The sequence below is a fragment of the Corvus kubaryi genome, unplaced genomic scaffold (genome assembly GCF_017639235.1).
Source record: "Corvus kubaryi isolate FWS band 111438036 unplaced genomic scaffold, C.kubaryi_AGA036_p1.0 66, whole genome shotgun sequence".
NCBI lineage: Eukaryota > Metazoa > Chordata > Aves > Passeriformes > Corvidae > Corvus > Corvus kubaryi.
In genome coordinates, this window is record NW_024582054.1 from 7358547 (window position 1) to 7382039 (window position 23493).

The window sequence follows — 23493 nt, forward strand, 5'->3', positions numbered from 1 at the left end:
AACTATTTTTCAGAAGTTTTCAATGTGTTTAATTGGTTGGAGGTAGAAATTACGAAGTATTTTGAAAAAGTCTCTGCTCAGTTCTTACAGTTGCACATTCACTGCATGCATGCCAGATTTTTGCTAATTGGCTTTCTCAGACACTGGTTGCTCTGTGCTTCATGCTCCTAAGGGAAGGCCTCTTCAGCTGAGTATTTCCTTCCCATTCGTAAGAGATGGAGATGTTACTTCTCAAGCATGTATAAAATAATAATAATAATAATAATAATAATAATAATAGTGTTAAAAGTCTTTAAGAGTCTTACTCGTTATTTTCCCACTCTACTCTGCACTGGTGCAGCCTCACCTTGAGTCCTGTGTGCAGTTTTGAGAGCCACAATATACAAAAGACATAAAGCTATTTGAGAGTGTCAAAAGGAAGGCAATAAAGATGGTGCAGGGCCTTGAGAGGAAGCCATATGAGGAGTAGCTGAGGTCACTTGGTCTGTTCAGCCTGGAGAAGAGAAGACTGAAGGGAGACCTTATTGCAGTTACGGCTTCCTTGTGAGGGGAAGAGGAGGGGCAGGCACTGATCTCTGTGGTGACCAGTGACAGGACCCGAGGGAATGGCCTGAAGTTGTGTCAGGGGAGGTTTAGGTTGGATATTAGGGAAAGGTTCTTCCCCCAGAGGGTGGTTGGGCACTGGAACAGGCTCCCCAGGGCAGTGGTCACAGCACCAGCCTGACAGAGCTCAAGAAGCACTTGGACAATGCTTTCAGGCACAGGGTGTGACCCTTAGGTTGTCCTGTGCAGGGCCAGGAGTTGGACTTGATGCTTGTGGGTCCCTTCGAACTCGGCATATTCTATGATTTTGTGAAATCTGCATCTGGTTTGGAATGATTTGTTTGGAAACCAGGGTCAGCTGTTACCTGGTCTCCCTAATTAACCTGTCCTGTCTCAGTTATGAGTTACTTTAACTGAACATACCACTGGAAAACATTTCATCTTTTTTCATCAAAGCAAGGTCAAAGAATGGTGGAGGGGTATTGCTTTGGTGAAGGATTACAGCCTGGAACAGTATAGGCCAGTCTGCAATTGGTTGCAGGAGAGTGACAGAGTAAAGTTGGTAGAAAGGGTTGAGAACATGTCCATTGATGAGAAAAAGAAGGAAATCCTTTGAGGCTGATAGAAGACTCTTCTTACCGGACAATAGTTTCGTGAGGACGTTAACTTGAAATTGTACTCTGGGAAATAAAATGTATCTCAGCAGGGTACATTACCCATGCCTTGATGCTGCACTTTAAGATGTTAACATGACTTGCAGCTGGAAGTGAGGCTTGCTTTTATTCTTAGTCTCAGAACTTGATGATTCAATGCTTGTTCCTTTGAAATACACTGAATTAGGCAGTTGATAGTAAACCATTAGAGAGCTGAAGAGTTTAAGGCAGAAGATGTAGCACACCTAGGAGTTTAGTTATGCAAAATTTAGTTACCCAAATGGAATAGTCACAGCACCTGACAGTCAGTACTTGATCATGCTTTTCTAATGTACAGTAAAAGTTAAATTGTTTAATGTCATCATACAAAAATCAGTGTTTGTGAGACAATTTTGTAAACTGATAGCTTTATCAAGTAAGTTAACTCTGTGATAGAATTAAATTTTAAAATTGTAAAATCAAATGTAATTGTTACATAAAGTATGCAAATAAAAGGGTGTTAGTAGGCGAATTTCCCTGTTGTCAAGATGAGGAGTTTCAGTATTAACTTTGTTTTGTTAAAACAAAATTAACTTTTTTTTTTTGTTTTGATTTCCATTTATACTAAAATAGGCATAATGTCCTGCCTTACGTACAAGCAATTTCTCAGTTTTCCCCTGCAAGAGCCTCTGAACTTCTAAAAACTACCTTTTCTCCTGTTCTTGTCAATCTTTAGGCTTTGAACCAGCTGTTCGAAAAAATCATGGCTCTGGACATTGATGAGCGTCACCTTCTGCGACTGGGTCATGGAGAAGAGGAATTAGAGACAGAGAAAGATTTCAGCAGGTGAGAAAGGAGATGCTAATGATAAACTCACTTGTATAAACATGGCAGCAAGATGTCTCTGTTGAATCCGCTCTACATCCCATGCAAATGAGCTGTGTTGGACAAGTTTTCCCTTCTCATGTTATCGAGTCCCAGTAACACACAGTGCTCTAGTTTCCAGTACATGGTTTAGTAATTTTGGTTCTTGTTCTGTACAAAAACTGTGCTCCCTTCAGCATCTAAAGGCAGAATCAGGCAGTTGCTTGTTCACAAACTCAGCTGCTTGAATAAAAGAGAATTATATTTTTTAGACCCTTTTACCTTTCATAGAATTAATCTGTGAGAGAAGTTAGAATAATAAGACAGATTTTTGTAGTCACAGGTTTTTTGTACAAATGTGGTATCACTTCTACTGTCATGGTGATTTTTGTATTAATAAACATGAAAATAAACTTTCTGCTTTGAATTCTTCAGATACTGCTTAACCTCAAAGTTGCTTATTTCATTGATAACACATTTTGAAGCATACATACATAAGGAAAGCTATCAACTCTGTTATCAGTACAAAGACTTAAGAACCTGTTCTTCTAAATATTTGTATGTTTGTCACGTGTTAGTCCAATTGACGTCAGTAGGATTACCCACATTCATAAATATAAGAGGGGTATAATGGTCGTGCACTGGAAATATCTGAACTGTCCAGTACTGGATTATCATAGCAATTCTTTGACTTCAAAAGCTGTAGTAAAAATTATATATAGTCACTAGAAGCTACACACATATACATAGTTCAGTATTTAGCAAAACGAATACCTTGTGATTTTTTTCTTTAAAATTGAATGCTTTGAAGTAGTCAAGCTGTTCCAGAAATTTGATAGCCAAAAACTTAGGGAAAGGATGCCATAGGAGATACTTATTTTGTAGTATCCATAGTTTAGTATATTCATTGAACTGTGGTGTTCATCATTAAAAGGAGTTTTCTTTAAGACACTCTGTGTTGTCTATTCTCATACTTTCTCGAAGTAACTTCAGACCTATGGGGTGTTTCTGCAAGCACTGTGCATTATGGCAGTTTGGGAGGGAGGGGTGAGGAATATATTTGAAGATGGGCTGTACTACTGTGAGAACTTTATTTCTCATAAGCTTGGCTTTGTGAATTGCTAGGACTCAGCTGATAGAAATAGTGGGCATGTAGCAAATTCTTAGGTTTTGGAGCAGGGTTGTAGTTGTGGGGTTCTTTTGGGGGCTGCTGGGGTTGTTTGTGATTTCTCATTGTGATACTTAAATACTGTTTCGGGTTAAATAAAAATTATGTTATATTTAATCCATTTTGTAGGTATGGAAGAGTTAATTATGTGCTGGCTCGAAGACTTGAACTTCTACGAGAAGTTGGGCGATTACAAGAGAGTCTTGGAGTCCCAGGAGATGTTTCTTACACTTGTGAAACAGCTGGCCACTTTTTCTTATACCAAGTAAGGACTGAAATACTTTTGCAGAGACTGTATGACCTAAATACATTACAAAACACTTTGTAAAACTTGCAGTGAATTTTTTGGAGTTGGGTGTAAAAACAAAAAGCATTTACCTTGGTGATTTACAATACAGTAACAGCTAAAGTTAATATTGCAGCATGACTTGCTTGTGTTGCTGTTGTTTTAAATCCTGCTTGCTGACTCGCCAAGTCATTGCTGCCCTTCATGAATGCTGGCAAAGATTCTAACCTGAAGCTTCTCCTTCAGATAGGAAAATCTGTGGGCTGCTTTATATTTTGGACAAGCATTAGAGCAGCTACTTGATGGTCCTGATAGAAGGCTTTTATAGTGTTAAATGCCAATGTGAAATCAAATGTACAGTGTACAAGATGGTGATTTTTTTGTATGTTGTATACCCCTCATTTCCTCTCCATGTATTTTTCAGTGATGTGGTCTACATTTGCAATTGGTGTTGCATAAGGAGACTTGTAGAGTGGTACTTAGGATTGAATGCACACACTGTATGTTTTTACAGAAGTTATTCTGGGCTAGCTTTAGTGCAGACCTTAACGTTAAATGGAGTTTAGGTGTGGAAGAATGCTAGGAACACTGCTAGAGCTTGTCTTCTGGTTCAGTTTCCTCCTAAATGAATCCCACTTGATATTTAAATCAAAGTAGTATAAGTGGAGATAGTAAAGAAATTTACTTCTGTACTGGGTTTATGTGGCACTGTTTTTGTAGCAGGTGGCTGTAGGAATGACCTCTGAGAAGAGGCCAGGGACTGTGCTGGACACAACCAGCTCCAGCAGACCCACTGCTGACCAAAGCTGAATCCACCAGTGACACTGGTGGTGCTTCTGTCTTTGAGAAGAGGTCAAAAACCGCTCTGCAGCAGCTGAGGGCAGAGAGGGGACTGTGAGAAACAAGCACAAACGCCCAGGTCAGAAGGAAATGAAGGGACAGGATGTGCTCCAGGCACCAGAGCACAGGTTCCCCGTAGCTTATGGAGACAGCCGTGGTAAAGCAGGTTTTCCACCTGCAGCCCATGGAGAGGCTGTGTCAGAGCAGATGCCAGCACTGCAGCCCGTGGAGTACACCACATTGAGCAGGTGGATATATCCTGAAGGAAGATGCATCCTGTCGAAATCCCATGCTGGAGCAGGGAAGAAGTGTGAGGAGGAAGGGGTGGCAGAGATGTGGTGTTGTGAACTTGAATGACAGCACCATTATTTTTGTACTGCTGAGGGTGGGGAGGAGGTAAAAAAATTGACAATGAAATTAAGCCTGGGAAGAAAGAGGAAGCGGAAAGGAAAAGTGGTTTTTGTTTTGTCTTTGTTGCTCATCATCTTAATCTGTTTTTAATTAGCAAAAATTAAATTAATTTTCCCCAAGTCTGTTTTGCCTGTGATGCTATTTGTTAAGCAATCTCCTTATCTTTATCTCAACACATAAGCTCTTCCATCTTGCTTTCTCCCACTGTCCTGTTGAAGAGGGAGAGTGAGATAAACTGGGTGGGAGTCTGGCAGCCAGCCAAGCTCAACCCACCACAACTTCAAAACTGTCACCCTGACACAAGGTCAAATGCTACCTAAGACATACCTTTTGTGATTTCTTTTTTTTTAATGCTGTGTATGCAAACCTACACATTGCCAAAAACCTCATGATATAAAACCACTTTGCTTTGTCGTAGGTAATGTCCCGTTGGGAGGAGTATATCAGCAAAGTGAAAGTTAAAGGTGGAAAATTGCCAGATGTTGCAGATGTCTCCAGTTTCTTTCCTTTTCACCAGTATTTTGCAAATGCTCCTCAACCAGTTTTCAAAGGCAAATCATATGAAGAAGATATGGAAATTGCTGAAGGGTGTTTTAGACATATTAAGAAAATATTCACTCAGCTTGAGGTAAGACATGTAACTGTTAAAAGCAAGTGAATCTGGCTAATCCTGTAGAAAAACTTCACACAGGTCCAAAGTTCTCATTTTCCCTACATCCTAGAAGAAATACATATGTCTAGGCCCCCTTCATTAAGTTGCAAGGTGAGAATTTCCACCTTTGAGTAATATAGGTATGTTTCACAACAGGGACTAGTCTCTTCTAGTTGGATCTTGGGAAGCAGCCGGCCTGCATGTTCCCTTTTCACTGATGTGGTTATGAGAGTTGTTACACCTACCACTGCTCCTCTGATCCTCACAGGGTCTTTGTATTTACAGTGAATTGCCTTTAGTCAGATAACCTAGAAGTAACTTTAACAGATTATTTTCTGGTTTTGCCAGAATTGCTCAAGAGGCTTTTAAAAGTTAGGGTAAAGGTGATTTGTGTATTGCTTGATTTTATTAACTGTAATGGTCTTTCTACTACTGAATTTGATGTCATGTTAAGATGCAGTAAAGTAGGAAACAAGAAGATGTAGTAAAAGAAAATTTTGGGGGATTCTGAGAGGGTTCTCAGAATTAATTGAATAATTGTCTGCAAATTTATATGTGCATACAGATTGGAAGAATTCTTTGATAGGTTTTTATAAGATTGTTTTTCAGAATTTGCTAAACCTGGAAACCACAACAAATTATTCAGGTGGGATTGTTAACAGTACATACCCTCAGAACTTTCTTGTTTAATTATATTAAGAAGGTGGCCACATAGTTTGAGTGGATACATTTTTAAAGCAGTATCATTTTGTATTCTGACTTTCAAGGCTTTTGTTTTGTCCTCCATAGGAATTCAGAGCATTTGAACTTCTTCGCAGTGGCCTGGATAGATCCAAATACCTGTTGGTGAAAGAAGCAAAAATCATTGCCATGACTTGTACTCATGCTGCTCTGAAACGACGTGACCTGGTTGAATTAGGTTTCAAAGTAATGATTATACTAGTGTTACTGTACTACTTGATTTTGGTGCTTGTTCTCCCCTGTCCCCCACCCCATATGAACCTTTTTTATCTGCCCCAAATTTAGGTAGCTAGATTATTTTGAGTCGCATTTTTTACCCATATGTTTAATTTTTTTAATTTTACTGAAGAAAAATATAACTTCTGCAAGTAAAAGATTATATCACCTTTATGCCATTGAATATACAAAAAATGCTTAATAGTGCATTTTAAAAAAAGTCACGTTTACATGATAAACAGCAGTGATAAGATTAATAAAATAGAGGCAGAACTGGGTAGAAAAACATGGCCTTTAGAACTTCGTGTACCTAAAAGATTAACAATATGAGGAAAAAGATCTATGATGCAATGCTTTTTTCAATGCTTTTTTCACTCTGCAGTGATAACTATAACTATTAATTTAGTCTTTTTTTCTGACAAAAGCCAGCCACCAGTAATTCTTTCAGTGTTATTTTTCACCAATCATGTACTGTATTGGATCACAAAATGGCTTCTCTTCAGCTTCAGTGCAAAGATACCAAATTTGTTTGCTCCACTGCGCGAAGCTTTTCTCTTGTGGTTATGGCATATAGGAAGCATGTGGTGTAGTTCAGTCATGGATTCCTTCGAGAGGTAAGCCCTGACTGGTACAGAGATGTCTGTCATTGATGTAGTAGGACTTCACCCTTTTGGTAATACTGATACTTTGCCTATAAGGTGAAATCCTGCTGTAACTGTTCCACCCAGCAGAAACTGAATGAGTAATAGGTGCTTTCTTTCAGTAGACTGAATAAATACATTCGTTTGTGTTACTGTGTTTATGGACATCTCTTTACTTTTTTTTTCTCAGTATGACAACATCTTAATGGAAGAGTCTGCTCAGATTCTGGAGATAGAAACCTTTATACCTCTCCTGTTGCAGGTTAGACTTGAAACATAAAAGATATTTCAAAAAAAGATAAATAAGGCTCTGTGTTCTTGAGCAATATTGACTATTAAAATGAAAAATACCGTGTGCAGAAAGTAACCTAGAACTGATACTGGTATTTTAGTGGACAGTAAGAACTTTCTCATTGATTATGAGATTGTTTTATTTAATGAAGTAAGCGTCTTACAGTTTTTTTCAAACTTTTGAATGAGCATTGAATAATCAGATGCATCTGGCAGGTGAAGGAAAATAGAGATATGTGAGAAATGCAGAAACTGAAGAATTTGTGTAATTAGAGTAGACCATTTCAGCATAGAGACATACTCTGGGGGATAGTCCATGACTTTATTTGGTTGAGCCATCCAAATAATCCTTGAAAACTGAGTGGGTTTTTATTTTAACAAAACCTAAGGATCTAGGCTTCCAGAGTAGCAGTACTTGATTTCTTCACTTGCAATGCAGTGAGAAAATCTTAAAAACTGCATTTTTGGGGTCTCTTTGTCCAAGATTAAAATGCCTGATAAGAGCAGAACAACTATATAGAAAGCTTGGTCTTCTCCAAAGCAGAAGCTTTTGGGAGCAGGTTAAAAAAAAAAAAAAAAAAAATTCTTGACAGTAAAAATTATTTCCATCCTCCTACTTTGTTGCTAAAGCATTTTTAGGCTTGATGAGTTGGATAGTCCAGAGTTCAGTTTTCTTTCCTTGCTGTCTGATCAGAGACAGCTTCAGAGCTCTTTCACTTCAAGTGGCAGGAAAAGGAGCTTTATGTTCTGTCTCAGTGTTCCCATGGGGAAAGGGAATTATCACAGGAGTGTGTAATGAGGATCTGACAGCTGGAAGTCTCCAGGATGCCAATTGTGAAGAGCATTCAGTCCAAGAGCCAAGATGGGAATTAGTTAGGGGCACATCCTGGTCATGGAAGAGGCTGTTTGAGAATTACAGAAGTAAACAGGTGAAGCACATGGACTACAGAGACACTTGAAAGGCAGGTTCAGTTTTGCCTCGGACATCTGAGCACTAAAAACTGTTTCAGATGCTTCATATTCACTACCTCAGAATCCAAAAAATAAAGTTCAAAGGACACTACCTAGACATTACTATTTAGTAATCAGGTGTTTTTAATACTGTAGCATGTATAATTGTGGTTCTTCCTTTGTTCTCTGACAGTGTATTACTTTTGTCTTTTAAAGTAATATAGTATGATATTTATTCTGATAGTTCTCTACTAATTTTAGTGGATAAAAGTACTTGTTTTATAAAAAAAGAGACTTTATCTACAATTCTGTGCTCTGATTGGATGGAAGCTAGTAGTCTTTAAAGACTGAGGTTCAGTGTAGCTTTAAAAACAAATGTTGAAGGGCTCAGACAAAGGCAGACAATCTGATTCATAATGTGTTTTGAGCGCCTTTATTATATTGTAATAGTTGCAATAGTGTCATTGTTCCATTCTAGAACCCCCAGGATGGATTCAGTCGTTTGAAGCGGTGGATTATGATTGGTGACCATCATCAGTTGCCACCAGTCATTAAGAACATGGCTTTTCAAAAATACTCCAACATGGAACAATCTCTTTTTACACGGTTTGTTCGTGTTGGAGTGCCAACCGTTGATTTGGATGCACAAGGAAGAGCAAGGGCAAGGTAAGACAGAAAATCCTTTTTCTAGCTTGTAAGATAGTAACAGGTTAGAAATGGGAGAAGGGCACATACAGTTTTGGAAACTGTTTTTTATTGTTAGGACAGGAGTTTGCAAAGCTGGAATTTAGTTGTTTTTTTCCATTTATTTCAGCTTAGTCTAGGAAGACAGGTTTTACTTTGCTGAAATGTAATCAGAATAATTTCTTTATTGTTATTTATTTTTATATAGTAGTACTCTGTTGTTGCATGCGTACTTTAATGAAAATTTATTTAAAGGAATTTAATAATCTTGAGGTTTTTTTACAACTGAGACTTTGCAGAAGCTTTCTTTTCTAAACTAACATTTAATGTATTCAAAGTTAAATAAAGATGTGCTTTATTTAGCATTGAATATATAATAATACCCTTAAAGTCTGTAAAAGGGTGCTTTTCTGTAGTATTTCAGGAGAGATGCATCCAGAGATTGGACACATTCAGGCTGTCCACACAGGAACATAAAGCCTTTTTTATTTTAAAGGAGATACTGTGTCTCTGTAGTATAATAGCTTTTCTTTTTATCTATATATTTGTCATTTCACTGTGGTAATTTAAATACTGGATTTATTTATTGTGTAAATTGCATATTTGTGGTGTCATGTTAAGAAGGAAAAGTAAAACCAAATAAGAGAAAATTACTCCGTATAAAATCTTGCTACTCTGGGTTTAGTTTTAAGTCTTTATTTTAGGCATAAAATGTAGTGAACAGTATGGAGGATAACTTCAATATTCTTTATGTAGGAAATGTTGGGAATCTAGAATATTATTTTCTAGGCTTGCGAATGACAGTTCAGTATGATTTTTAAAACGAAAATTTTATCTGAATGTGATGGCAAATAAAGTTAATTTTGCAACATTTTAGTGAACTTCTTAAAGATAAGAGTAGAAGTCCTTCACTTTGCAAGTAGTTTCTTGTTCAAGGATGTTTTGTCTGTACCTTCCTATGCTTTTTCTTTTTTGATCACAGATAGCTTCCCTATGAATTATCTTCTACTTAATCTGGCCTGGATATTGTTGTGCATTTTGTTAGTATTACTGTCCCAGTAAATATCAGAAATCATATCAGGAACCTTCAGAATTAGGTAGATTTTGTTTGTTTCCATTCATGTCTTGTGTTAGTGCTTGACAATATGCAAAATAAATAAGGAAATAATTTCTTTTACTGTAAGAAGCTTTACCACAGTTAATGGAGAAAATTTTTTCCTTATTCCTTCTGTTTTGTAAAGAAGCATTAATATTCCTTAAGTTTTGTTACCCATGAAAATTTTCGCTAGGATTATTGCAAAATTTGTACCTTGATCAAGCGGAACAGACTTAAAGCCGAGTGTGCCACGCTGACGTCACATCTGAAGTTTTCTGTGAGAGAGAACAAAACAAGCTCACAATTTAAGAATAATACTGCTGGATCGATTGTTGGAGTATGTTCATTTATGTATATACAGGCTGCCTAGCAAAATTACTCTTCTCATTGAAAAACTACAGAAGCACTAATCTCATGTGCATCTGAACTATTTTGAATGAGTTCAAGAGCCTGCTGTAACTCACTCTTTGTGATTTGTGTCTGTGTGGTTTTGAACAGTTTGTGTAACCTCTACAACTGGCGTTACAAGAACCTGGGTAACCTGCCTCATGTGCAGCTTCTGCCAGAGTTCAGAACAGCCAATGCTGGCTTTTTGTACGACTTCCAGCTTATAAATGTAGAAGACTTCAATGGTGTAGGAGAGTCTGAACCCAATCCTTATTTCTATCAGGTAAGGGAAATACTATGCGTAATTTATTGACCTCAGTAGGGCTTGTTAGATCTGCAGTGAAGACAATCAAAAACAGTAAACTGATATTCAGTTCATGTTCTCAGATAATCGAGTCATGATTTTTTCCTCCTTTTAATGAGTTTTTCGAATATTGAAAATGAAATCTTACAATGTTGGAGTTTTTGCTCAGTGGATGACTTTGATACCTGTTTTCTTATTGTTACGGGAGGGATGAGACTTGGTGGAATTCATTACAAAATGTCATTTTTGTATGACCTAAGGCAAATTAAAGTCCATTGTAATTCATCTGTACTGCCATGATAGTGAAATAAACAGTAACACTTCCCCTGAACGCGAAGAATTGAAGTTTGCTCAGTAGCACATACGCGAGTTTGAAGAGTCTGAGTAGCACATACATGAGTTTGTGTTGATTTGATCTGTATGTAGGAATGCTAAAATGCCCATTCATAAAACAATAAAACAGCACTGCTAGTAATATACATAAGAGGCATAGAGACATTGAGGATGAAGTAAATTCCCAAAAAACCTTAATCTTGGAGTTTCTCAACTAAGTTTTCAAACTGTCAACTAAATTTTGAAATTAAGCCATCAACGACAGTCTCCATCTATTTCTCTTAAATTAGGAAATATTTCACACTTGTAATGAGATGCTTTTATTTTTCTTCTTTTAAAAACTGGTAAAACAAACTGGTGTCTAAAATAGCAAACTTGGGCTTTGGAAAAGTTAGAGCTGGAGCAATGTGCAAGTTAAGCAGTTTAATTCAAACATGGAATGAACACCTTATATTTTGCTTAATATTATGGAAAGCAAACAATATACTTTATGATGATAATATTCATGTTAATTTTTCCCTCTGAAGATCACTGAGACTTACGTTAACCTATGTTTTTAAAAAAGTACGAAATATATTCATAGGTTTTGCTTGGGTTCCTCTCAATACTTTTTCAATACAAATTAGTGTGCTGCTAGACAAAGAAGCAATGGTAAATCATAATCCACTTTATCCCATTGCTAGATTGAGAATGGAGTCGTTTGGAGAGTTTCTTTTGGTATTTGAAACTGTAACATGCAAGTAGTAAAGAGGTGTCCAGTGGAACACAAACAGCTGAAAGGAGTGCCTGATAATTGAGCGTGCGAGCACTGTTTTAGACCACTCTTTGGCTAAAGAAGATTAAGAGCACTGACATGAGGACACAGAACACACTTCTCATTATACCAGTACTTTCATGTGCAAACTCCTCTAATACTTCCTGCTGTTATGGGGTTTTTTGTGATCTTGATAATTGAATGATACTTAGCACATGTCGGTGGCATTGCATGGTTTTTCATGAGCTAACAGATTGCTGCCATGTATTATTTCTCTTTGTGAATTTGGGCTTTTCTTTCCAGAGTTAGAGGGGATTAAAATTTGTAGAATAGCTTTACACCCACAGGTGTTTGATATGCCTGGCAACTGCATTTTCCAAGTAATGCAGAGCCCACTTAGTAAGAAAAAATAAATGAGGTTGGTATGTCCAGCCTATTCAGACATACGCCAAGAGGGGATAAAATTCCTTGTATAAATAGAGCAGGAGTAAATGTCAGCATTTGAGAACAACTTTTTTACCTGAAAGATAATTTTTGTTGACAGAAAATGGATTTAAACAGGCTATGAATAACTTCAGTCTGGAAATAGAACAAAGCTTCCCATAGCCGGAAGAGCGGTACTTTGGGACAGACTCAAAAAGTAATGACAGAGAGAGAAAGTTACAATATATGAAATAACAGCTGGTAATTTGTAATTGAATAGTATGGCCTACAGTGGAAATAACTGGATTTGATAATCCAGGTATCTGTCTCCTAATTAATATTTGAAAGGACGTTATTTATTCTAGTTCAACTCGTTCTTACTTTCAGTTTAGTGAGGAGTGAGTCATTGCAGCTTTCTGGGGTAACTGGAACTTTTGAGTATATATTGGAAAGTTTCAATCAGTGCTTAACAATAATATCGATGTAGATACTTTTAGCAGTTCTCTGAAAAGGAATCAGAGTGAAGGTATTAAACCTACTTGTAATTCTTTTATTCTTTCAAAAATTGCTTGTATGAAGTGAGCAAAGAATCATCAGATGTAGGGACATTTCTCTCAGCACTAAAATATTTGTCTAAATACATTACAGTGTCACAGGTGTTATTCTTTCTAACCTTACAAGTTGAGTAACCCTTTTTTTGTCTTTTTTTTCTTGTCTTTTTCCCTTATATTAAACTTTAGAATCTTGGTGAGGCAGAGTATGTTGTGGCAGTCTTCATGTACATGTGCCTGCTTGGTTATCCTGCAGACAGGATAAGTATCCTGACAACATATAATGGGCAGAAACACCTGATCCGTGATGTCATTAATCAGCGATGTGGGAATAATCCTCTGATTGGACGGCCAAACAAGGTGACTTTGACAATATATTAGTCATTGGAGTAGTTCTGGTTTCTGTGTTTTTAAATTGTCATATTGCAAATCAGGCTAATTTAAGCTGTACTCAAACAGTTATCCTGTTTAACCACTTATTTAATGAACCTACATTCTATGGAATTTCATAGATAGTGCCCTTGTTTTTGCCTGTTGATAATTTGACAATGAGGTTGGTGAAGGTGAAAAGACTACAAGCTACATGGGACAGAATAACTCTTTTTTTCTAATTTATTTTGTCCTCAATAAAAACATCAATCCCCAAAATCACATCTTGAGAAAGATCAACCCAGAGTGGAAATTATTTGATAGAACATGTGATCACGAACCTGAAGAAAAAAATAAAGAATATAGTTATAAATGTCTGGTGCTAATTCTGCAGCTTAAAACTGTGTTACAAAGCTAATGGCTTTCCATAATTTTTTGGTATTAGGACCCCACTTCTATGGAGTTTTTTTCTTATTTTTTAATTCTTTAGGTAACAACTGTGGACAGATTTCAAGGTCAACAGAACAATTATATTCTCCTTTCACTAGTGCGTACCAAAGCTGTCGGCCACCTTAGGTATGTAAGAACATCTTCTTGTAGTGCTGTAGAAGTACTTGTACTCTGTGTCAGATACAGAAATGTTTATAGTACATTATACAAAAGTGTTCTATTGTATGAGTATGTAGTAGAAATGAAGTTCAGTGCTATGTATATCATGAAGTTCAGACACACTTCCTTTTACAACTCTGGTACCCTCTTCTCGACCACTTTATCCTTTTGTAATGGCTCTTACCCTCGAATTAGTTTATATTACTGCAGATAGGCTGAACTTGGCTTCACCCTAGTAGACTGATAGGAGTGTAGTATTTGTTGAGCAGATGTAGGCTTAAGTTTTCTCATAGAGCCTTTCCTGTGAGATTTTTTTTTTTTTATTTTGCATCAGAAGTGTTTGATCATTGCATAAGTTGCATTATTATGTGTAGTTTTAAATGTTTGCACTTTTGATTTGGGATGTGATGGAGGAAGACTTGTCTAATCTTAGGTAGATAGATGAGTTACCAAATTCATCTTTACTCATTCAGATACAGAAATATTATTGTGATTTTTTTCTCAACATTTACTCTCAACTTTACTCCTGAGGTGTAGGAAAATAGTAGAGAGTGGTTTTTCCTAGTGATATTGGTACAGTGAACCAAAATATTTATATAATGGTACTAGGATTTCCTAGTTATTGAAACAATATGTAGGGAAAAAACTAAAGACAAGATAGTATTTTCACAGATGATTTTATACTTCTTTTAATTAAGACTCCCATGTACTTCTAGTTATTTTTATTGCGAGTGTGTCATCAGTGAAAAAGAACATGATCGATTTTGTTTTCTGAAGGGATGTCCGACGATTAGTCGTTGCCATGTCAAGAGCCAGACTTGGACTTTATATCTTTGCAAGGGTATCACTATTTCAGAACTGTTTTGAACTAACTCCAGCTTTTAGCCAGCTCACAGCTCGACCACTTCACCTCCATATTGTTCCCACAGAATGTTTTCCAACAGCAAGACAGGTAGGAACACCTGCACTGGATTTTGGTATCTGTAATGGATGTTTGTGTTTGCTCACTTTTCTTTGAATGGGCTGTAAGAGGTGGAACTGTTTCCTCTGCTAAACTGGTGGATCTGCTTCTTGGCATTGGACCAGGCTGCCCAGAGAAATGATGGAATCACCATCCCTAGAAGTGTTTAAAAAAGTGTGGATGTGGCACTTGAGGGTATGGTTTAAGTGGTGAACTCAACAGTGCCACTTGATGATTGGATTTTGTTGATCTTAGAGGTCTTTTCCAACCTTAACGATTCTATGATTCTACAAATAACTCCTTAGAGTTACCTTTTGTCATGATACACACCAGCTGGTTTTAATTGATGTTTCCATAAAAATGAATTATCAGTATAACTTAAGTATCAGTAACTGTTGTGCCTGCTTTTTCCTGAGTTCTACCTCTGTAAATGATTCAGTATTTTTCTTTGGTGATCAAAATAATTTTTTAGTTTTTACATGTTTTTGGTCATGTTACAAAACAAAATAATGTTATTTCTCAAGCAGAGCTACATAAATCTACTAATTTCTCATCTAAAGAGGTAAAATTACATTTAACCGAGTAATTCAGGATTACAAATTAATTTTTTTTCTCTTAAAATTGGTTCCAGTATCACAAGAATTTTGCTGCTGAGCTGGGTTCATAAGTACAAAAACCTAATTTGTAATACTGCACTAGATCTTTAGGCAAAGGTTCATGTTGAGGATCTAAGCACAGGGCACACAGAGCAGGATGCTAAATGAGGAAACGAAGGAGCATATCCACTCTGCTTCATGAAGCTTTGAGAAGGGATGCCTGCATGCACCCAAAATTCAGTTACAGATCTTTCCCTGGTCTTAAGTGCTGTTGACAAGTTTGGGAGGGAGTTCTTTCAGTTGAAACTTTCAGATCAACTGTACAGCAAGAATGCAACAAGCATGGTCAGTGAGTGTGAGCAAGGAATTGAGCTGCGGTGGGCAAGAGGCTAAATCCTAATCTGATCATAAACTATTTGTGCCTTTAAAATGTTAAATTACTCAAGTTCAAAATGTCTTTCATGGAGTAAGAATCAGAACCCAGCCTCTCCTTTTGAATTTTCTTCAGGCTGCAGTATCATGATTAATCCAATTCCCCAAAATGTAAGACCTGCACTTCCTAACTTTCCAAAGATTTCACCAATTTTTTTTTCTTTGAAAAGCATTATTTAATTTCTCGGGGCTTATGACTTCTAATATAGTTAAGTAACCTTTGAATAATGGTTGTTTTGCTTTGTTTGCTGAATGTCAACTTTTTTCCCCCTTCCTTAGAATGGAGAAAGACCAGCTCACCAAATACATGTTATTAAGAACATGCCTCAAATGGCTAACTTTGTGTACAATATGTATATGCACATGATACAGAGTACACGCCACCATCAACAGGTAAGGACCTTCTAACTTTTGGAATGCATTTAAAATAAAATCGTTTTTCAGTAAATGGCATGAGAAGCTGTTGAGATTTGAGTCTGTTTCTGTTATATTTAAAATTCAAGAAGTGTTTGTGACTAGGAGTGAGAATATTGAGGTCTTGTAAAATGTTGCAGTAGCAAAAGCCACAATTTAAGGCCCCGAACCTATTAGTCATTGATGCCAAGTGCCAGACATGGCTCTGTCTGGGCCAAAAATACTATTCATTAAGACTAAAGAACTAGCTTATCCAGTATTAATTTGAAGGAAACTTGTCTGTTATGTTTGAGGTAAGTGGGGGTCTTCAGCTAGTGGGATTGTAACACCACGGCATGATGTAGTACTGTTTTGTAAGAGAAAGACCAGATTATGTCTTGAAACCATTGTAACCCTGTTAAATCACCCTGTTATCCAGGTTGGTTTGCAGCTATAGTGTTTTTTGTTCTGGAGCAATTTTTTCAGCACTAGTTCAGCACCAAGCAAAATTGCATGGGGTGGGAAGCAGTTGTTGACATGTCTGTACCTAGTTTTGTCAGTATTTAATCCCTGAAGCAGAATTCAGAACCCACAAGAAACCATTTTGTAGTTTCATGTGAGTGAATGGAGCATTAAGGTAGTGTAGATAGTGTACTGAGCAGAAAGCTGCCTTTACTCAGCATACTTGGATCTGTAAAGCCTAGAGGCAGTTAGACCAAAAGGGAATGGTCTTAAATGCTACCCATCAACTGCATCAGCTTTCCCTCAGTGTCTGGGATCTGTCACGTTTATATTACCTATATATTATTACCTATATATTATTCTTCATATATTATATAATACCTATATATATATTACCTATAATTTATTCTTTCATGGTACTCTGAAGATCCCTTATTGGTTTTTTCTTTTCTAAAAGATTTCCAGAAGTGGACAAAATTGATGTAGAAGGACAATACTCATTCTGTATTAGCTGGCTGTGGGAGGAGAGTGTGAACATGACTCTGTCCTTGAACAGATGGTCTAAGAGATCTAGGTTCTGATCTTTAATGCAAGGATGTCTCTGCCACATCCTCTTCCTTTTTTCTTCCACCTCCATGTTTCATCTAATATGGAACAGTGTAATCAGAAGAGATCAGAACCCAAAATTTTTTCTTTAACCAAATATCAGACTTTCAGATAGAAAATTTATTTTTCTCTGCAGTTTTTACCCAGTGACTTTGGATTTTATTTTTATTTCTGAGAGGAAGCTTCGGCCAAATTCGAAGCATTTTGTTACCCAGAAAAAGCAATCCCAGGCTGTCTGGACAGACAGGATACTTTCTCACTATTTTGGAGAAATGCTGTAATTATCTGTGCTATAAAGAAAAGGGGATGTACAAAGAGGACACCACTAGAATTTCTTCTTACTGTAATATTTTTTCAGTAGTAGTGAAGGAACCTCACGCTGTTTTTTTAGAAACCCAGTCCTATAAGCATATGACAAAACTTGATTTGAAGCCAGTTTGTCTAATATAGTTGGAGATCTTTCAACCATGCAAAATGTTACGTGATGAAGACTTAGTAGCATTTAAATTTTTCCAAAAAGTGTTTACTTGACACCTTAATCAAATATGGACCCTATTCTTCTGCTAATACCTGTTATTCTTTTTGGCATCCTAATCTTACCCATTGCTAGCTAAAATTAGTTACAAAACTGCTGTTTTCCTACTGTGACAATGAATCACATTCTCCTTGCAGGAGAAGCCAAGAAGTGAACTACTGAAAAAAGCAAAGCTGGCATTAAATTTCTTTTATTCTATTTAGTACAACATTATATTTTTCCTCTTTTTTACACTAGTCTTTACAGTAGTCATCACAAAGCACAACATGCATCTAAGTAAGTCACAGAAGTCTAAGCTTGTCTCATGCATCAAGAATGTATTTTTGTAATGAAAAGATCTCTGGTTTGGAAATACACTTTCCTGTGCACAGATGGATTATAGACACCAGTGTGATAACTTCAAAGTCTGTAGAAAATGCTTTTAATATCTCTTCTGCTAATCATAACTGATTTGTAGATTTGCCTATGCAAATTTGTAATACTAGTGTCATCTAATTGAAGGTAAAACTTGACTGTTATTAAACATCTCATTTGTCATGTGAAACAAAGTTGCTTTTTGAGCAAAACAAAACTAAACAATCATCAAGTTTTTCAAGATTGCATTTCATTAAAATGATCCAAAATATTCTAAAGAAATATCCATCATTATCCATCATGTCATTAAATAATGTCAGGCTGCAAGAAGTGAGTGTTTCTGTTCAGCCTGGAGTTGTATAGCATTCATCCATACTCTTCAGATCAATGTATTCCTGGTATTTTTTTTTCCAGTTGTATTATTTGCCTACCATTCCAGCTTATAATGTCTTCCAAACTACTTTTTTGGTTGCAAGCAGAACACTTTTAATACACTAAATTACTTTTTCAGAAGTATTATGTGAAAATAAGCATTGTTTAATTGTTAGTGAAACTTGCATTGTTCTACATTCACAGCTGCGCGTGAAACTTGTGTAAGTAGAGATAACATTCACATAGTATTCTATAAGATGTTACAGGAAGAAATTATGGGTATGAGACTGGCCTGTTGAAGGCATCAAAAACCCAAGTTAAACATATCTAGGAGTTTGAAATGGCAACAGATGAGATTAGGGTAGAAATACACATATTGCTCCAAGTAGGGATTTACTGTATTACTAGTCTGACTGTTTGGGATAATGAAGTAGTTTTCTATCCTTGAATTGGAAGTCCTGAGTTTTTAACACCCTCTTTTCAGGAAAAAATGTATCTAAGATGACTATTATGTGATCATTATTCTAATTTTTATTTATATATAGGAGTGAAGTGCTTACAAATCATTAAGGCTTCTAAATTTTAAGTCTTTGTTGTTAACTTGATATCTAATGCAAAATCCTAAATATAAGGTTCAACCTAAATATAACAGTTCAAGCTAAAATGTAAAAATTTAAAATCTTTTTCAATCTTCCAGCATTTACTGCCCCCACCTGCCATGATTGAAGAACCAGAACCGACTCAAACTGAAGAGACTGAAGTTGAAGGTGAAGGTCAGGGCATGCAGGAAGATGCAGAAGAAGGAAATGAAGTAGTGGAAGAAATGATGAAGGAAGGAGAATTGAATGTGGATGAAATGGATGAACATCGAAAAATGCCAGAACACCCTGGAAGAGACAGTGATAGTGGAGACAGTGAACCTGAGAATGAGACTGAAAAGTGATTGATGGAATCCTTGTCCTTAATGCCTTTTGGAAGATTGACAGGGAAGAGAGCAGTTAGAAAAATAATTGCTATTTTTACACTGACTTTCATTAAATGGTTGCCTGTGTAGTGGGACCTGTTCAGTATATTTTTCACTGAGTACTTTGTGGACAAGCAAGGTGGTTGGCAAATATTCTGCTGAGTTCTTGTCACTACTGGTAATGCAATTTTTTTAATGGCCTCAAATTATATGCATTTTCCTTTTTATAAGTTGTTCAGTAAAGATGCTTTTTGTACCAGTTTTGAGTATTTGACTCTTAATTCAGTCACCCATTAAACCTCACTAAGTGTATTCAATATTAGTCAGACATGCTTTATAGTTTCCTTAGTATTTTGCCATGGAGAATTCCTTATGCAGAGCTGTGCTTGTATATGCTGAGATGGTATTTTAGGCATAGGCTCAAGTTCATTAAGATACTTGATTGTATGTCTGAGAAATGTGAATTGTCATCGGACTCTGAAGTATTCAGAAGCTTTATTGAATTTTGACCTTAGTGGGTTCTCAGAATTTCAAAGGCCCAGGCACTTGTAGCAATTTCTCATTGTTGACTTCTGATGCTGTTTTTAATTTATTATTCTTTACAGCAGAAGGAAGGATGCAACTTCTCAACAGCATTGAGTTCTAAATTAGTGTTTAGAAATAAATTTCTTTTGCTTGAAGAAGACTCAATAAGTGCCTAGGCTAAAGCCACATAAGGAAGAAAACTCAAAGCAGTTCCCTGAATGCAGGATATGCAAAACATACAGTATTGATATTAATGACATAATGGTTGAGTGGGTTCTTTTTAGGGTAACTTCTGAGTGTATGCATTTCATAAAGTGATCAGAGAAAGGATTTTTCCCTGATTCGTTGTGAATACTTTCCATCATGGCAAATTTGTCAGTGGTTTAACGAGACTTAGGAATTTCCAAGTAGATTTTCAAGCACGGCAATAGCCATAGGAACACCTTCTTTGCTGGCAAAGGGAAAACTCTTGGATTTCAAGTGTTACTGTTGTGAAGCTGCCAGATGGACTTGCTAGAATGATTAGATAATAATTAACTTCCGAGCTTTTTTAACAGCATTGAAGTTTGTTATTTTTATTAATATTTTTTAAGTATAATACAGGAAAAAAGAGTATCAAGTTAAATGTATGCCAAGCTCCATGAAATGCATCTATTGCATACCAGTCTGCGCATGCTGGGATCTCATCTGCCCCTCCCCTTGAAATCATTCTCCCCTCTCTCAGTTAGAGGGGAGCTCAGGAGTAGCAAATCTAAGTACTTACCTTCAGTACACGATGTTCTTTTATGTTTTTCCTTTGCTGAAATGAAGTTTTCTCAAACAAGAAACTAATTCTTTGTGCAGAATTTATGTTCTATCCTTGTGTGTTTTGATTTAAGGGAGTGCACTGTTTATTACTGAATCGCCTGCCTTGGAGGAACAAATTGTATTGAACGTATGGGTATTAAGTTTCATGCAGTAACAGTCATGTGTTCATGCAGAATTGAATAATAGCCTTCAGGCCACAAGCAACTAGCTCAGCTGAGGGTTGTCATCTTTGTTTTCCAGCTAATTTTCTATAAATATTGAGTCTGACAATCATTTACTTGCTTTAGTACTTTAGGAATTTGAAAAGGATTCTCCAGTTGTTTTTTTGGGTTTTTTTTTTTTTTTCTAAAATGGATAATTTAACTGACAGAGATTCTATAAAAATTTAGGACAGAATGACTCTTAACAAGCACTTGAAGCTGAAAGGGGCTTTTTGAGTTGTGCAGTTTGCAGTGAACAGTGCCCACGCCTGGCTGTGTGATGCTGTGCTCTGTGTGCAGGCCCCAGCTGTGTCTGGTCACTTTGGCTCAGTTCTTGTAGAGCAGCAGCCAAGTATAGACTTGTCCTAGATATACCTCAGTGTTGCCCTAAAATCTTGCATGGAGTTGAAATGGAGATTGTTTCTGGCTCAAGTGCAGGAAGAGGCAATTGAGCTGCAAACAATTGTAAAAGCTTGAACCGCTTTAATATGCAGCTTTCTGAGGCACCAAGCACCACATGTAAAAAAAGTGGAAGGTTTTGTTGAGGTAACTTGAGCAGAGCAGGTCCTTCATTGTCCATAAGGCCATCTTCCACCTGTTAAACTTGACTTTTTTCAGAAACATGGTGGTAGGAGAATACATTTTCAGGAATTTGGGAAATGTGTCTTCATTCCAGCAGTGGTTGGAAAGTTCTTGAGGCTTTGATTTGGAGTGTGAGGTTGGGTTTGGGGCCTTTTATTTCCAAAGCTTTTTAGTTCTGTTTTTAATTTTTGATAAAGGATGATCTTTGTCTTTTCCACCAAAATAGTTTTTTATGATCAACTGACATTTTCTTTCAAGAAAGAGTAGGTGGGAGAAGCAGAGTCTAAAACTGTAATTTTGATTTATGTGGTTTGTTTTCCAATGGCAGTATTTGCTTAGGATTTAGCATCTCTATTGTAGTGAACAACAATATCCAGTTGTTAAACGAAATGTATTGAATTTAATTACTTTAAAAAGACAAGAGTCTTTAAATTAAATGAATCATTGTTAAAATAGCTTTTTAAAAATTCATTTTAAATATTATTGCAAAGAATTATTATAGCAGTGCCTGAAAACCTAGTGAACAAAATTAAAATCTTTCTGAGGACAAGGTCCTCTAAAGGTATGAACTGGAGGAAAATATATAAAATTGCTTTATTTTATTGTTCCAAAGCTGTGTAATAGGAGATCTGTTTGGGACATTTGAGTGAAACTAAAGAGCTATTAGTGATTTTTCTTCATATTTATTTAGGCAACCCTTACATGAATTGCCTCATTTTCCTCTTACACTGAGCCTGTAAAACAACTTAGTTACTACTTTCCAGACTTGCTTAGAGACTGGGTTAGAAACAGCTCAACCCGTGGATGCTGATGTAGTGCTAATGTAAAAATGATACTGTAAGGCAATGTCCTGTTCATTTCTGTAATAGCCAGAAAAAGGCAGGTAAAGAGCAATTTACTTTGGGTTCTGTCATCCATACACAGCTGAGATAATGCTATATAAATACAGGCTGTTTTCCACCTGTGACTAAAATAATGCTCTAAGTGCATGTTTTGGTGTTTTCAAAGCAAATGCCTTGGTAAGACTCTCAGAGCATGGTTTGCTTTTGCTTTAGTCTGTATGGACTTTGAAAAGGCTTGGCAAAGGTGGTGGGTCAGTCAGGACTAAAACATTCAGGAGCAATTTTGCCAAGGGGAAAAGAAGGGACAAGCTGGAGGTCTCAGTAAGCAGTTTGCAATAATAAGTGTAAGACATACAATACATATACTCTATAATATTAAATATGATAATATATAATAAGCTTCTAAAGATAAGGCTGTTACTTTTTGCTAACCTACATTGTATTAGCTTTAGTAGTGAGTCCCGAGTACCTGCTGTGTGTTTATTAAGGTAGGACCTAACTGCCTGTCAGAGGGGAAGCAAGTGCTGGCAGTTTCCCTTCCCTGTTGGAATGGACCTTGCCGTTTCCAGGAATGTAAAAGGCTATGAATCCTGAAGAAAAGTATTCTCACGAGGAGTAGAAGTTTTTTTTAACAGAATGGCTTTGCTGACAGGACAAGAGAGACCAGTTTTCTGAAATCACTGAATTCTTTTAAAAGAAGACCTAGAGGTGGTGATGGTCACATGCTGGATAAACATGGTGATGTACAATTCTATTGAAACAAGAAGTAGGTAACACTTGAAATCTTGTATCAACCAAACAAAAGTGAATGTCCTGGTTGACAAATGAATCACAGCCTACAGCAGTCAAGATGCTATGAGTGCTGTAAAGATATATGACAGCATAGTTTCCTTTGCCAAACATGGTAATCCTCTCAGGAGAGACAATCAGTCAAAAATGAATGTTTTTGTGGGAGTTTTGGAAGCTTTTTATGGCCCCTAGTGCTTCCTTTGCTATGTGGTTTCTCGAGTGTATTTCTTTTACAATCCTTTTTCTCAAAGTATTGGTTGCTTAGGTACCTGTCAGAAAAGCCCAGTAACAGTGTAATGTTCATATGCTATAATACTTTCAAAGAAT

At 36.6% G+C, this 23493-nt stretch overlaps 1 protein-coding gene across 1 annotated transcript in view; it reads left to right on the forward strand.

Moving 5' to 3' along the window:
* AQR (aquarius intron-binding spliceosomal factor) overlaps positions 1 to 19680 on the forward strand; it is a 50241-nt gene extending 30561 nt beyond the window's left edge. The window contains 12 exon segments of the mRNA XM_042047239.1: positions 1912 to 2021; positions 3337 to 3472; positions 5163 to 5372; positions 6186 to 6323; positions 7185 to 7256; positions 8715 to 8902; positions 10515 to 10686; positions 12958 to 13128; positions 13628 to 13713; positions 14524 to 14698; positions 16015 to 16128; positions 19155 to 19680. Of these exon segments, the coding sequence (XP_041903173.1) occupies positions 1912 to 2021; positions 3337 to 3472; positions 5163 to 5372; positions 6186 to 6323; positions 7185 to 7256; positions 8715 to 8902; positions 10515 to 10686; positions 12958 to 13128; positions 13628 to 13713; positions 14524 to 14698; positions 16015 to 16128; positions 19155 to 19400 (1818 nt within the window). The 3' untranslated portion in view covers positions 19401 to 19680.
* The last annotated feature ends 3813 nt before the right edge of the window (positions 19681 to 23493 follow it).